Source organism: Condylura cristata, unplaced genomic scaffold (genome assembly GCF_000260355.1).
Source record: "Condylura cristata isolate star-nosed mole 26May11 unplaced genomic scaffold, ConCri1.0 scaffold00015, whole genome shotgun sequence".
Classification (NCBI taxonomy): domain Eukaryota; kingdom Metazoa; phylum Chordata; class Mammalia; order Eulipotyphla; family Talpidae; genus Condylura; species Condylura cristata.
In genome coordinates this window covers 29005599-29021456 of record NW_004567116.1, presented here as the reverse complement: position 1 = coordinate 29021456, position 15858 = coordinate 29005599, and the positions used below count along the sequence as shown (strand labels likewise).

The 15858-nt window shown below is 46.3% G+C and overlaps 1 protein-coding gene across 4 annotated transcripts in view; it reads left to right on the top strand.

Moving 5' to 3' along the window:
• Positions 1 to 15858, top strand: part of INSC (inscuteable homolog (Drosophila)) — a 119171-nt gene that overhangs the window by 43201 nt on the left and 60112 nt on the right. For all 4 annotated transcript variants that reach the window (XM_012725593.1, XM_004683017.2, XM_012725594.1 and 1 more), the window contains exons 3-5: positions 9268 to 9613; positions 10535 to 10587; positions 11612 to 11735. In XM_012725593.1, coding sequence (XP_012581047.1) covers positions 9268 to 9613; positions 10535 to 10587; positions 11612 to 11735 — 523 coding nt within the window. The remainder of the gene's footprint in view (positions 1 to 9267; positions 9614 to 10534; positions 10588 to 11611; positions 11736 to 15858) is intronic.

The window sequence follows — 15858 nt, the reverse complement described above, 5'->3', positions numbered from 1 at the left end:
ACCCCCTTCCTGGTGTGGTGGGCGCAGGTGGGTCAGCCTTGGCTTGTGAGCTGTCCAGCAGAGCTGAGCACTTCACTGTGGACCTGGCTCGGGGAGAGGTCACTCTTTGCTCCTTACACAAAAGCCCTGTTGCGCAGAAAAGGCCAGTGCTGATGCAGCTCAGTGAAGGATTCAGAAACAGATCCGAAGCAGGCTCGAAGAAAACACTGGAAGATTTGAACAAGATCAGAGAAGCAATGTTGCCTGTAGTCACAGTTAGGTGGGGCTTTACTAGTGCGAGGGGTTGGAAGTTAATACCCTAACATACTGTGCATTATTTATAATTTGTTGCATAAATAATTATGCTTAAATTAACTCTTTAGTAAACAGTTTATCATTTACTACATAGCAGAGGTGAAGTTATTCTAAATTACTCTGTGTGTTGATATTTATAAAACCCCTCGTGAGAGAGGCTACCAGGTAGGGCCAGATGGACCCAGCTGACATTTGATGACATGATTTCTCAATGACTCCAGAAGAATTGCTCTGTTTACTCAGAATGAAACCCAAAGTGCTTTTGGTGGCCTTCAAGGCTCTAAGTGACTCAGTGGGAGTCCTCCCCTGCTCCCTCCCCTCATCTTACCCTTGCTGTCTCTGCCTAGCCAAGTTATCTCTGTACTGTTTCTCTAACCAACCAGGCATGTTTGCCCAAGGCCTTTGCACAGCCTGTTTCCTCTGCCTGGGGTGCCCTGTGCCCCACGTTGTAGCTGGCTGATTTCTCCCACCGCCTCAAAGTGCTTACTTATGTCTCATTTGCGATCGCCTCTACCCTGATTGCAGGTTCAGAGTGGCAGCTAGTTCCCCTGCCTCCTGTATGAACAATTGTGTTGTACTTATTTTAACTCTACTTTTTAATACAAATTATCTGCTTTTAACCTACTATGCATGTTATATGCTATCTTTTGGACCAGGACTTGTCTGGGAGACACTGCTTAATGTTTAAACCTTATCCAGCAGATTGAGTTTCTTTTACGCTGGTTATGACTGTCTGTGTGACAGCCAGCTCTTCTGGGAACTCTGATCTCCCTTCAGCCACTTCCCCAAGGCGCAAGTCCACACACTCTCACCTCGTCTACACATTGCACCTGTCCTTTGATAGAAAGCCATTGCTTGCCACTGCACAGCAGACCAGAATTTGGGCAAGGGCTGCCAAACGCTCTCCCCAAACAGACGGAGACACTTTGTAGCCAACTTTGTGCCTGTCCTAAAGGTCTCTTGGACTCGGCTACACTATTTTAAGACCTCTTAAAACAAAACGCTTTAATGTCACATCTTTCGTGGAGTCGAGTTACATGCCCAACTCTCATTTTCACTCATCTATACTTGGACATCCCAATTTAAGACACAGTCGGCTTCTCCTGAAGTGCAGTCCCAGAGCAGAGAGTGGGGTGACTTCTGGGGATTCCAGTGTGTCAGGCCAGCGCACACCTGCAAGTTCAGGAAATATATTCAGCTGGCATTGCTAAGCTTAAACCTGTGTTTCCTGGGCAATCCCTCGGTTAAGTGATTCAATTACGGATTTATTGAAACCTACTGAGTGTCAGGCCTTGTGCTGAGTACAGTGATGCTTAGATAAATCAGACAGCACCTGCCTCTGAGGATGTGTCAAGGTCTGGTGGAGACGGTGGGTGGAGAAGAGGAGCTGGGTCATGCGGCCCCGAGGCAGTCAGTTCACAGGCTGCCTGCATGGAGTTCTGACTCTTAAGTCATAGAAATCTACATCTCTGCATTTCATCTGTACAGTGGAGACAATAACAGCGTGCATCTAATCACACTGTCATTAAATTATAAATTTATGGTGAGCATATAATCACGCATGGCAGGTACACAGCCCTTAAGGCACTCTAAGGACTTAGTAAATGTTAGCTATTACTACTGGTGACTTGTCTATATTTTCTTTCCATTGACTTCAGAATTCTTTCTCGTCCAGTTCTCAATTTTTTCTTTCAGCTAAACACCATTGCACAATTATCCCAGTGGCCAGGCTGCAGCACAGCAGCTCAGACAGGGAGAAAGTATTAATGTGTCCTCAGCAGCCACCTCAGTGTGCCCTCTACCTGCTGGGCACCAGAACTCCTGACCCTTCCCGACCTGGTCAGAATTGGCCTTGGAGCCCAGAGGGATATGCCTGGCTGACAGTTCTGGGGATTAACCCCTAAGTGGGGATGAGAGGAGACAGGGAGCTGTGGATTTACTAATCTGCTCAGTTTAGTGTTCTCAGTGTGTTTGCTGGTTGCTTGGGGAGAAAGAGGAGGTATCTGTTTAAACAATTTCTAGAAGTCAGTTATTTTAAGCTCATTCTTAAAGAAAGCCAGACACAGCTCTCAGGCACCCCTGTCTGTCCTCATTTCAGAGGCTGTCACCCTGGCGGGTGGCTCAGCCAGAAGTGGTTTTGGCCTGAAAACAGCAATTACATCTGGGAGCTTGTGATCCTTATCCACCTTCCTCCCAGAGCTTTCTGCGGGGTCAGAGGCTCAGAGCGCTGCTCCATCTTCCTGTTGCTCACAAGACATCCCTGAAGCGCTTGCCTCGCAAAATGCCCTGCCTATGTCCTCATGATGTGGCTGCACTTTGCTCCTCTATTGCAATAAAGCAGGAAGAGTAAAGGTTCGGAGTTGACTCTGGAGTCAGAGAGACCAGAGTTTCCATTTTACTGTTACTACTTATTTTTTTTTAAGACTTATTTATTTTTGCATACAGAAATGGGGTACAAGCCAGAAGTGCAGGGAAGGTGAGAGGACTCTCCAGAGAGAGTGGGGAGCAGAACAGGCAGATCGATGAAGTACACTGCTGAGGGGAGCAGCGGGTGGGTCAGGAGAGGTCTTCCACGCCATGTGGGTCACCTCCGGGGCCAGGGATTGAACTCACACCGAAGTGGCTGCGGCTGGCTTGCAGCGCTGCGTCCTAACCCACTGCGCCACCAGGGAGGGCCCTGCTGTTGCTACTTTTAACCTGTGTGATTTTGCTTCTCTGCCCTCAGTTTCCTTATCTGTAAAATGGGTAAAATAGTAAGACCTAACCAGGCAATTGTCCTATGCCAGGTCAAATAATTTATGCAAAGCCCTTAAAAGGGAACTAACATTTCTGAACACGTCCTAGGGCCAGGCAATGTCCTATGCCTTTCATACCCACCACTTAGTTCTGCAATCTGGTGTGGAAGGTTCTATTACTGTCTTGGTTTTATAGATGAGTAAATTGAAGCTCAAAAAGGTGCAGGCATTTCTCAAAATGTTAATTATGTTGTTAAAAATCAGGGTGGGGGCCCTCCCTGGTGGCACAGTGGGTTAAAGCACAACACTGAGACGCTAAAGCCACCTCCGCATGAGTTCGATTCCCGCCTGCCCCGGAGGTGACCACATGGTGTGGCAGACCTCTCCTGACCCACCTGCTGCTCCCCTCAGCTGTGTACTTCGTTGATCTGCCTGTTCTGCCCCCCACTCTGTCTCTGGTGAAGCCTCTCACCGCCCCTGAGCCTCTGGCCTGTACCCCAGTTCTGTATGCACAAATAAATAAATCTTTAAAAAAAAAAATCAGGATAGTAGGAATCCTGGTTGGGAAGTAAAAAGGGATCCAAGGGGCTCCTGGGGTGCAGCAATATACTATTTCTTTATCTGGGCCTGGTGTATACAGGTATTTGGATCTTATTTTACAGCTCAATATTATGAATGTTCACATTTGTTTCAATAAAAATTTTAGAAAAGTAAAAGAAGCAGCAGCCATCTGCCTTAGGCCACACAGATTAAGAGTATCAGAACCAGCCCTTGCACTCCACCTTCATCAAATTGGGGGATTGTCCCCCAAAAGTGCAAGTCTTGTTGAGCTGAAATTCCATCTGTGGGATGCACTGAGGGGCCTTCAGAGTGGACATTGGAACTCTGGCTCCTTCCCTAGACCCGATTTTGTTTTTAAAGAAAGTTACAAAATGTTTGCATAGGTTTAGATTTACAATGATAGCACAGAGATTCCTCACACATCCCACACCCAGTGCCCCCAATTTTTCATGTCTTACATGAGCATAGTATATTTGTCACAACTAAGCAACGAGCATTAGCCTGTTCCTAGTCACCAAACCCCAGGCTTTCCTGGGATTTTACAAGTTTTCCCATGAATGTCAATTTCTCCTCTTAGAATCCATCCAGGTTCCTGTTAGATTCAGTGGTCACATCTGCTGGTCTTTGATGGTTTTTCAGTCTTCTCTTATGTTTGATGTCCCTGACAGTTTCGAGGGGTCCCGGGGAAGTGTACTGTAACCAGTGCCTCTTTTTGGGTTCCTGATCCTTTTTCTTGCTTGTATTTTGGGGAAGAACGCCCTGGAGAAGGCTCCCACATCAGATCAGGGCACGTGTCGCTTCCATCCCCAGAGGAGGCCTGTTTTCATTCCATCATATCTGAGTTATGTGCTGCCAGCACGACTTATCAGCAGTTAGGTTAACTCTGATCACTTGGTTAAAGTGGTGTTTGTCAGATTTCTCCACTTTAAAGCTATTTTCCCTCATCTCTCTCTAATCTTCTTTGAAATTGAGTCACGACGCGCAGCCCACACACAGCTCCTGCTCGATCTTTTTAATCATAGAGTTTATCTGACGCAAGACCTGTAAACACGCATTGATTCAAGTATTTGCGCAGGTAGAGATGCGTAAACTCACAACCAGACACCCAGACAGGGACACGCAGATAGTACAGACACGCTCAGATGAGTTAATATCCACAGACGCAGACGCTCCTCGACACAGATACACAGAGATGGGAGAAATCGATAATTTTGTCATTCCATTTCCCTTACCAGCAAAGTGATAAATCAACTGGGATTTTAATTAACACAGTTTCTGAAAGTAAAACTTTTGTTTTAATTCTTAACGATCTGGCGCATGTACTGATGATGCTTCTGTGCAAATTGGAGGTAGAGGGGGTGATGAAGATGTGAGTTGGGGATCTATTTGGACTTCCTTGGTGAGCCCCGACTGGGGGCATTTGGGGGCCCTGACAACCCCTTCCTTCCTTTGTGGTTCTTCCACAGCTCTTTGTCATCCAGGCCAATAACTAATGAGGGCTGTGAGTAGTTTCCAGCTGAGGAAGCCTGGACTCTCCCCAGGGAGACATGCCGACAACTGCCCAGCTCCAGGGGTTTCCCTGCAGCCGGTGCTGGACGGAGGCGTTGTGATGTTGCCTCTTTCAGCCCCACTGGTCTGCCTTTGTTGTTCTGCCCTGCCACCCTTCAGTAGTTTCTTAAGTTTCCAACCTCTATGTCCAACATAAACGATCAACCTCTATTTAGGGCTCAAAGTTTCTCAAGTCAGGGCCTTGTCTAGCTTTCTAGCTTTTCCTCTCCTGCTTCCTCTTTTCAGAATGTGTAACTTAGCCCACCTGGCCTACTCTTGATTCATTGTCTGGACCATCCTGGACTCTCCCCACCGTCTTCCCATGTCCAAAACCTACTGAGGTCTAGTCACCTTCGCTGAGCACCTTCTCCTGATCCCCAACTGCAAGGAGCAGCTCCCTCTCTGATTTCCCAGAGAACCTCTTTTCCAAGAGGTAACACAGACTCAATTCTACATCATTACTTGTATTGTAGAAAAGGTACTTCTGCTAGCAGATTTGGACTTGTCCCCCAGCCCCTGAATGACTCTGGAGTTCTTGGTGGCACACCTGAAGTTGTTGTCGTGAATATGACCCATGTTCAACAGCTCTAGTCCCTGACGCTCAGCTCTGAGTTTCACCATTTGGGGGAAGAAAATGGGAGCAGTGCCACTCGGTTTGGGAGCCACCTTGGACCAAGCACCAGCTCTGGCCACTGGGGGAATCATCCCTATGTTTGGGAAGAGGACAGGCAAAGCCTACATTGCCACACTAAGTTGCAGCTAATGTAGAGTCTTTGCTATTGATGGAAGGGTGGCAGGAAGACAAAACGACGGATGTCTACTGTGAAGTGTTTATGAAGAGGATGCGTCAGCAAGTTCAGTGACTGGTTTGCTTGTTGTCTCTTGAAGCCCCTCAGCCCATTTGCCTCCCGGTTCTGTATCTCTAGAACACGGCAATCATGTTTTTCCATTCTCTACATCTCTGGTCCAGTCATGCTGGTCTTGGGGCTCTCACTGGGAACCTTGATGTTGGAGGTATGTGAAGTCCTGTGCAGAGAAACAGCAGTGAGATCCAAATCTCAGGATTTTGACTTTGGTCCGGGGGCAGTGAGAACTCACTCAGGGGAGCTATGATATCTGTGGAGGAAGCTCTCCTATGTCAGCTTTGGGAAGCAGATAGAGACCACTTACACACCTGTAGTTCTGCCCTGAAGAGCTATGCCAGAGGATGAAGATGCTGGTCTGTGAGGGGGATGTACTTTTGAGGGGGTTTCCAGAAGCCAAGAGTTGAACACAAAGTGCCCAACAAGGGGGAAAAATTGTACTATATCTACACTGTGAACTAATTTTCATATGTCGAAGAGAATGTTTTGCTTTTCTGCTAGATAATTGAAAGGACTTTCCATGTTGAGTGAGAAAATAAAATAAAATGCGCATATATTGTGATCTCCTGTGTCAAACAAGGAAAGGGTCAGGAGATCCGGCAAGTGCATACACTTAAGTGTCAGTGGGAAAATAGGGAAAGATTCTCATTAACTTACCTTGATTTGAGGAGAGTGGAGGGCTGGGAGAGCCATATTAAATTATAGTGGAGTAGAAATTGTCTATGAAGAGTACAGGTGGTGTGATATCATTTAATGTAAAGTTCAATATGAGTTTCTAAAGAGAATGGGCTAGAGGGCTCTGTGGTTTCACATTCTCTACAAAACATCGTAACTGTTTCATGAAAGGAAAAGAAGAAAGAAAGGTTACTGGTGAGTTTTTTTTTTTATTTTGCTTTTTAACATTTAAGAAATCGTGGTATTGGGCCCTCCTTGGTGGCGTGGCGCAGTGGGTTAAAGCACAGCACTGCAAGCGAGCCAGCTGCTTCAGTGAGAGCTCCATCCCCTGCCAGGAGATGATCCTCATGGCGGGGCAGACATCTCCTGATCCACCTGCTGCTCCCCTCGGCAGTGTACTTCTGCCTCTTCTGCTCCCCACTCTGTCTCTGGTCAATCCTCTCACTGCCCCTGTACCTCTGACCTGCACCCCAGTTCTGTATGCATAAATAAATAAATCTTAAAAAAAAAGTTTTCACCACCAATAAGAAAGAAATCATGGTATTATTTCAGTAAATAAACCACTTGAAGTCTTGTGGTTAAAAATGAACCTTGTATTCAAGCAGTTGCATTGTTCAGAAAGTCCTGCGCCTTCTCCCTAAGTAGCAGTCAGCACAAAGGCCTCTCTTAACCATGATGACTGGAGCATGCCCTTGTCACTCCACTTGTGCTTGGTACCCCTGCCCCACCTCTTTGGCTTTCTTGGTGAAGCCAAGCACCTGCTAGGTCATACAGAGTCAGGATCTCCTCCAACCTCACCCTCCACTGCTCTGACCTCAGCTCCGCCCTCTCTGCTGGCTGACTGCAGTCTCCTTGCTGCTCCTCACATGTCAAGGATATTTCTACCCCAGGACATTTGCACTTGCTGTTCTCTCACCTTGAGGCAATTTGCCAAAGTGTCCACATGGCTCATTCCTTAATGCCCTTCAAGCTTGGGCTGAAAAGGCCATTTCTCTGAGTCTTCTCTGATCCACTTTTTAAAAATTGTAGTGCTCATTCCCTATTGACCCCCCCCACCAGTCCTCTCTATTCTTCCTTCCTGCTCTCATTTCCATCATAGAATTTACTAGCACCAACATATTTTATGCATTGCTCTTTATTTTGAAAATTACTTCAAAGTTATTCTTTCACTTGAGTGTAACCTTCACAGGCAGGTGATTTTTATTGACTTGTTGCTGTTACAGCCCAAAGGCTTAGCACCTACTTTGCATCTAGTAGCACTGAATACTTATTTGTAGAATGATTGGTGGCAGGTATAGAATGGTCTGAGGCAGGTAAGATTCATGTTCAATTTTCCTCAATAATCTGAAATGACTGGATTTTATCTGACCTAGTAAATTTTAGAGTGGATTTCATTTAGTCTGGGGGTCCGATCTACATTCTCACACTGTTGGACTGCTATTTTGTTTTGCACCATTACAAAGTAATGTACATTTTCATGTTAGAAAAATTTCCAAATCAGCAAAGTTGAACAAAAGGAAGAAGGCTTTAATTTACCACCTATAAAGAACCACTAACATTTCACTATCTTTCCTTTAGTTATTATTTTCTAGACACAGCTTTTAAACAGAATTATAATGATTGTGTGCTAATATTTTAAAAAAAAGATTGATTCATATAGAATTGGGGTACAGGCCAGAGGTGCAGGGGCAGTGAGAGGATCCACCAGAAACAGAGTGGGGAGCAAAACAGACAGATCAACAAAGTACACTGCTGAGGGGAGCAGCGGGCAGGAGGAGAGGTCTGACAGGCCATGTGGGTCACCTCTGGGGCAGGGTATGAAACTCTCACTGAAGCAGCTACAGGTAGCTTGCAGTGCTGTGCTTTAACCGCTGTGCCACCAGGGAGGACCTGTGAGCTAATATTTTTACATACTGCTTTCCCCAGTCTAACAACACACGCATATTTCATTGCTACAAACTTTTTTTTTTTTTTAAAGATTTATTTATTTGTGCATACAGAACTGGGGTACAGGCCAGAGGTTCAGGGGCGGTGAGAGGCTTCACCAGAGACAGAGTGGGGAGCAGAACAGGCAGATCGACGAAGTATACTGCTGAGGGGAGCAGCGGGCAGGTCAGGAGAGGTCTGCCACGCCATGTGGTCACCTCCGGGGCAGGCGGGGATCGAACTCATGCGGAAGTGGTTTCAGCTTCTTAGTGCAGTGCTTTAACCCGCTGCGCCACCAGGGAGGGCCTCATTGCTACAAACTTTTGGAAAGCACTTCATAAAAGTAAATGTGTGCTCTCTAGCCATGTTGCTGTCCCATAATTCATGTAACAACACAGCTGTTGAGTTTTAGACTAGTGGCATTTCTTCTTTTTTTGCAAAGATCTCCTAGTAGCTTGTCACACTTCACTGCCTGTTGCTGTCTGGCCATCTGTGCCTCAGTCTTACTGTCTGTAAGATGGATATAATGCAAAAGAGGATCAAAGAAAATGAATACAAGAAACAGTGATGTGTATGTAGGTAGTAAACATCTGCTCACCTCAGACTGAAATCTATAAAAAATGTGGGGAGTTGATAGCAGTCATGGCCCTGTCCCCTGCCTTCAGGCTGCACCTGATGCAAGTGGATTCTGTCCAGCGCTGGATGGAGGACCTGAAGCTCATGACCGAGTGTGAATGCATGTGCATCCTGCAAGCGAAGCCCATCAGCCTGGAGGAGGACACACAGGGTGACCTCATCCTGGCGGGCGGCCCTGGGCCCGGGGACCCCTTGCAGTTGCTGCTTAAGCGGGGCTGGGTCATCAGCACTGAGCTGCGCAGGATCGGGCAGAAGCTGGCGCAGGACCGCTGGGCTCGCGTCCACAGCATGAGTGTGCGGCTGACGTGCCACGCCCGCTCCATGGTCAGCGAGTACAGTGCTGCCAGCCGGACCTCCTCGCAGGAGATGGGCCAGGTCAGCTGCTCTGGGTGGCTTGGGAGTGGGGATGCTTTTTAGAAGAGTGGGTCAGAGCTGTGTGGAATTTCAACGTTTCCTAAGGCAGCCAGGGGTGCCCCTCTTCTTCCAAAAAAGTAGAGACGCACGTGAGGACTTCTACGTATCACCCCTACCTGCGGGGCAAAATGCTAGGTGTTCTGACACATCTCATTTGACCTGCACAACCTGTGAGGAAGATGTCACCACTGAGGTTTGCAATGGCAAAGTGCACCTGCTTGAATGCCAGACTGCCTGGGTCAAAATGTCAGCTCTGCTGTGTGACCTTGGCAAGCTGCTAACTTTCCCTGAGCCCTAGTTCCATCGCCCTACTGAGTATAGTGCGAGCATTTAGTTCATAGGTCTGTGATGAGGAGTGAGTGAGTTACTGCATGGAAAATATTAAAAACAGTTGATGAAAAATATTATGTAACATCACTGTCCTCTCTTTATAGACAAGGAAACAAACTAAGTCACCCGCCCAAACTTTCCTTATGAATGGCTTAGTGGCTTCAACCCAAGCCTCTTTGACTTCAAAGAGGCTTTGAATTTTCTCCTCAAAACCCAGTATGAACCATTAAAACCCCGCCCTGCTCCTTTACTTCCCTTTCCTAGTTTGCTTTCCTCTTCCTTGCTGCATTCTGCAGACAATAAACTTCTCTTCATTCTTTGAAGCCCCTTTCAAATGCTCCTTCTCTGAAGCTTCCCAGATGCCCTGGCACAACAAATTGCTCAGTTTTCTTTCTTTCCTTTTGAGCTCCAGAACGCAGAGTGACAATCTTTTTTGCCATCCATTCCTCCAACATGTAGTTTAGTGGCAAATCTGGTCCAGAGGGCTCAGTACTGCAGTCGGTCTTCGACCAGTGCTTATGGGACTCAGTGAGTGGATCTGTTTTTCTGCAGGTTGAGAAGCTGCTAATGGAGAAGTGCTCAGAGCTCTCAGCAGTCACCGAGAGGTAAACGTGGGCGCTGGGCTGCCAGCCCGACCCCAGGCAGGGAAGGGACATCTTCTTCCTACAGGGAGGGAGTATCTGGTGGTGGTCTGGGAAGTTTCTTTCACTGATTTTTGTCAGCAACCTTAATAGATTCCCTTGGGATTTTCTGCTCCATTTTCAGACCTCAGGGAGAATATAAGCAAAAGACCCAAGCAAAGGAAGAACGAGGTTCTTAGGGGTTGGCGACAAGGAAAAAACGCCCCATAGTCATGGGGAGCCCCTTGACTTCCCAAATCAAGGAAGAGGCAAAAGCAGATATACCCCGATACACACAGACAGTGATGTCCACACACACATGCTCATAGGCAGACATATAAACACACATTCCTAGAGTCGTGGAAACACACTTACTTCCTTCTCTCCATGTTCCGCACACTGGAACTTGTGGCATATACGCTCAGTCACTAACCTCGGTCTGTACATCCAGTGCTGTTGCTACTGTCCTCTCCCTTTCCAGGCCCCAGGCCCTGGAGGAAAACTGAGAACTGGGCATCCCTAGCGTCCCTGTGGAGTCTTTTGCCATCCAGTGTGGGACATGCGCAGGTCCTAGTGGGTAAATTTGAACCTGAGGCTCCAACTGTGTCCTTCTCTGCACATTATTAAAAATCAGCTCTTAAAGCCTCATTGGCCTGTCGTAGATCTTCGGCGTGAGCCCTGTTGGCACCTGGTGTTCTGTGCTCTTCCCTGCTGCTCCTATCCCACATCCCAAGGCTGCAGTTGTGCAGACTGTCTCAGGGACAGATACCCAGAGGTGTGGATCTGGCCATGTCTAGCGGCCTCTCTTCTGGGGTCGTGAGCAACTGGCTCCCACCTCAGGCCCATACTTCTCTGGACACAGGGGCTCAGAGCCAGGGAGCTGTGCAGTAGTCTGCCCCTGAGTCCCCAGAGGCAGAGAGCCTAGGCTACTTCACCACCACCAGGCAGGCAGCAGGCCCAGGGCTGGCCTGCCCCTTCCTATAGTCCACTCTGTGTTTCTTTTCCCCAGGTGCCTGCAGGTTGAGAATGAGCATGTCTTGAAGTCCATGAAGGCCTGTGTGAGTGAGACGCTCAGCACGCTGGGCCAGCACTTTGGGCAGCTGCTGGAGCTGGCCCTGACCCAGGAGGTGCAGGTTGGTGCAGGAGATGGGAGCTGGGCTAGAGCCCTGGGCTGAGGGTGTGGGCAGGGAGACTGGGTCAGGCTGGGGAAGCTCCAAGGTGGGCTTTTGGGGGAGACATCCTCCTCAGGCCACCAATATGAACTCCAGCCCTGGAGAGAGTCCCGTGAGAACTGAGCAGAGGCTTTTCCAAACATTTAGCCCAAGCATGTAGTGAAAGCTGGATGTCAGAGAGGGAAGCCACTTACCCAAGGTCACACAGCATGACAGTGGTGAGGCCCAGCGCCTCTTGCTTGCATTTAGTATCACTCGCCCTGCTCTCAACCTGTGTTCAGTAACATCCATAGTGTACACAGTGGGTCCTCATGTCCTGGAAGACTTAAGGCACCTGTTTGGAAGTCCTGGCAACAAAGAATCTAGAAAGATCATATAATCAGGTCGTGCTTCTAATCAGATTCCAGCTTGATTCTACGAGGACTCTGTAGAGAGGCACGGACTCTGGAGCCTGAGAGATCTCCTTTATCAAGTTCCTTTACCTCTTCACCTCATTTCCCCTCATCTATAAAGTAAAAAGTTCCCCAAGAGAAAAGTGAGGGGATTTAACAAATAACATATAGATGGTGTTAGCACACAGTGTGGGTTAAATACAGGCCATTTCCTTCTCCTGCCCTTTCCTATTTTAAAAGTTTCCCAGAAAAGCAGATTCCATAAGGTTTTCATTATGAAAGTTATTTACATGTTATTTTTAGTTACGGGAATACTGTGTTACATTTTTGCCATTCTTTCCCCATCACCAAATACAAACCTTCCACAAATAACAAATCCCTTTCCATATCAGCTTCTCTCCAGGCTCAGCCTCTCTCTCTAGCCCAGAGTTTCCTTTCATTCCTTCCTGTGTGTTTGGCTCATTTTGTACAAGGCACAGGCCTTAACTCGAAAGAGGCCTTGTAACTTAGCCTCAGAAAGTGCTTCCTCTCTTCTTTCCCACACTTGGAATTTGCTCAGCATGTTGTCCACTGCAGGTCACCAGGGGCTGCAAGGTGATTTTTGGCAACATAAGATATTCTAAAAGTACTTACTGAATCTATCCGAAACTGTACTATGGCCCTTTATCCCACTGTATATTTCTCTGGAGAAAATTTAAAGGAGAAAATCCCTAATCAAATTTCTTAACCCTTAGGAATAATTCAAAGGGCCAAATACTTTGGTCAGTGCTATTCTCTTTGATTTTGTTATTGTCCCCACCTCAGCCAGGAGGGTCCCATTCCAGTGTGTGGGAAACTGTGTTTCCTTGGGCAGCTTCAGGCAGGGCTGTTTCCCCTGCAGTGGAAGGGGATTCCTTCAGGACTTTTCAGTTTGCCGGGGTCATTCTCAACCATCCTTAAAAGGGCCCAAAGAATTGGCACATTGGATATCCGATATTATTACAACTTTATCCCCATACTTACAGAAAGGCAAAATAGGCCAATCCTCCATCCTGGGGCAGGAACTCCAGGCATCCATTAGGCCCTGGGCTCCCTCCTCCTCCTTCAGCATCTTAGTAGCGATAGATACTCATTTAAATATCAATAGAGGGAGGGTAGTGGTGATGTTGTCTTGGAAGCAGCTTTGGCAAGATGTCAGTTTATTTCAGTTGCCCCCAGTCCACAATGATTAATTATACATTCACTAGTTGAAAACATCCCCCATTGCTTCACTGTTGCTCAGTGTTTACCATATATGGGAGAAAAATGTCTCCTTTCTTCCAGAAGGGTATCTGATAGGTCTTTATCTGTCTGTATAGGAAGGCGGTTGTAATTCCTTTATGTGGGCTTTCTTGATTTGCATTCTTTCCCATGCAGCATTTTCAACATTTTAAGATTTCTGGCTCCCTTTGGAATGCTTATTTCTTGCCATCCAAGGCTGCATATGTGGATTCAATGAATTGCTCAGGACCTTCAACTTCAAACCACTTTAAATGTACTTTCTCTAGTTGCCCAATGGTGTCCGAGGGAAATGTAAACACATGTAATTAAAAAAAAAAACCCGTTCTTGTCTTCTTTCCTAAAAATGATCCTCTTAATAATAAACAGAGTTTATAAGATAGCTGTTCTATTTCTTTCCAAAAGAAAGGTATTATTGGGAGTGACCAAGTGCAGAGATTTACTGACAGGACTGGATAAGGGCAGTAATAAATTAGGCCTTGCATCAAGGGTGATAAGGCGGTAATAAACTGGGCCTTGCATCCAATTAACTGGGCCTTGCATCCAGGATGGGACTAGATGAGGTGATAATGAACTGGGCCTTACATTAAGGGACACAATGATGAGTCACCCCTTTTGAATCTGAGCTTAGACTCTATATAAGAGACTCTTCTCCCCTATAGGGCTGGCAGTAGCTGAGGACCCCACTTCAGGGGCTCTGTCTCAGCTGCTGCCCTGGAACAATAAATTCTGCTTGCTCAGCCTTTCTGCCTCCTGCCCGTCTTTCTTGCGGCCAGTCACAGATGTCGGGGCAAGACAGGTATATTCTGAAATCTTAGAGGGCACAGTCTGCTGTGCAGAAAGCATGGAGTGAGAGTGGGGGACGAGATGAAGAAGACTTCATTCATCACCTACAAACCTTAACACCCCTGTAAATTATTTCCATGTTTTAAACAGGTATCTGTTGAGAAAGGTGTTAGAAATTTTGTATTTTGCCAGTGTAGGGACTTTGTTACGTAAGACATGATTGTGTGTATCTTTGTATAGGGGGTGGTTATGAAAGTTTCCAGCTCATCTTATCCCTTCCACCACCATTTATCTTCAAATTGTGCTTGGTTATTGAGGACTATCTCTTTAGAGTTAAGCAAAGAGAACACTGTTAGGGCACATCAAACACTAAATATGACTTTTGGGGAACACATATTTAAGTGCAAGCAGTTCCTCTCAGTTCCTCTTGTCATTAGTTGTAAAGAAACAACTTTGCAGAATGAAGGACTGGAAAGTTTAGTGATATTGATTCTTTCAAATGCAATCAGGGTATTTTTGATAAGGACCAATTTTTTTCAATATATATTGAATAAAATACACAGCTACAAGTTTTTTTTTTAAAGATTTATTTATTCATCCATACAGAACTGGGGTACAGGCCAGAGATGCGGAGGCTGAGAGGATCCACCAGGGACAGAGTGGGGAGCAGAACAGGCAGGTCTACGAAGTACACTGCTGAGGGGAGCAGCGGGCGGGCCAGGAGAGGTCTGCCGCGCCATGTGGATCTCCTCCGGGGCAGACGGGGATCGAACTCATGCGGAAGTGGCTTAAGCTTCTTAGTGCAGTGCTTTAACCTGCTGCGCCACCAGGGAGGGCCAGCTACAAGTTTTATGTGATTTTTCCCCCCAAATTTGATACAGATTATTAAGAAAGTAGTTAAAGTCTACTTTGTGAAAACATTTTATGAAATATTTATACTAATTTCTACTTCCTGTTAACAAAAGACAAAATTAATTGCTAGCAGCTGGATTAGATTTTAAAAAAATTATTTATTTTATGCATACAGAACTGGGGTACAAGCCAGAGGTGCAGGGGCACTGAGAAGATTCACCAGAGACAGAGCGGGGAGCAGAACAGGCAGATCGATGAAGTACACTGCTGAGAGGAGAAGGGGCAGGCCAGGAGAGGTCTGCCGCGCCATGTGGTCACCACCAGGGCTGGGTATCGAACTCTCACTGAAGTGGCTGTGGCTGGCTTGCAGTGCTGTGTCCCAACCCATTGCACCACTGGCGGGGGCCCGGATTAGTTAGATTTAAGGAATAAATACCTTCTTCCTTCTTTAATTACTTAGGGAAGTTTGTTGATGAGAGCAATGGAAAACAATTATATAATTTGTGAATTTTTTTGTCCTTAGATCTTATTTAGTCATTCCCTGAGATGAATGCTGTAGCTCAATACATAGTATACCTATCTGCTGGAAAGAATGCAATGCTTTTTAAAAATATCATATCCTTAGATTTATAATGAATTTGCATTGTTAACTACACATTACTTTGTGGTATTAAAATTCAGTAAATTGTCTTAGCTTGGTCATATAATATATAAAAATAAATAAAATTTTATTGTAGGTCTACTTTATTTTAATGTTGACAATGTTTTAGCATTGCCTTTAGAAGATGATTTCCATA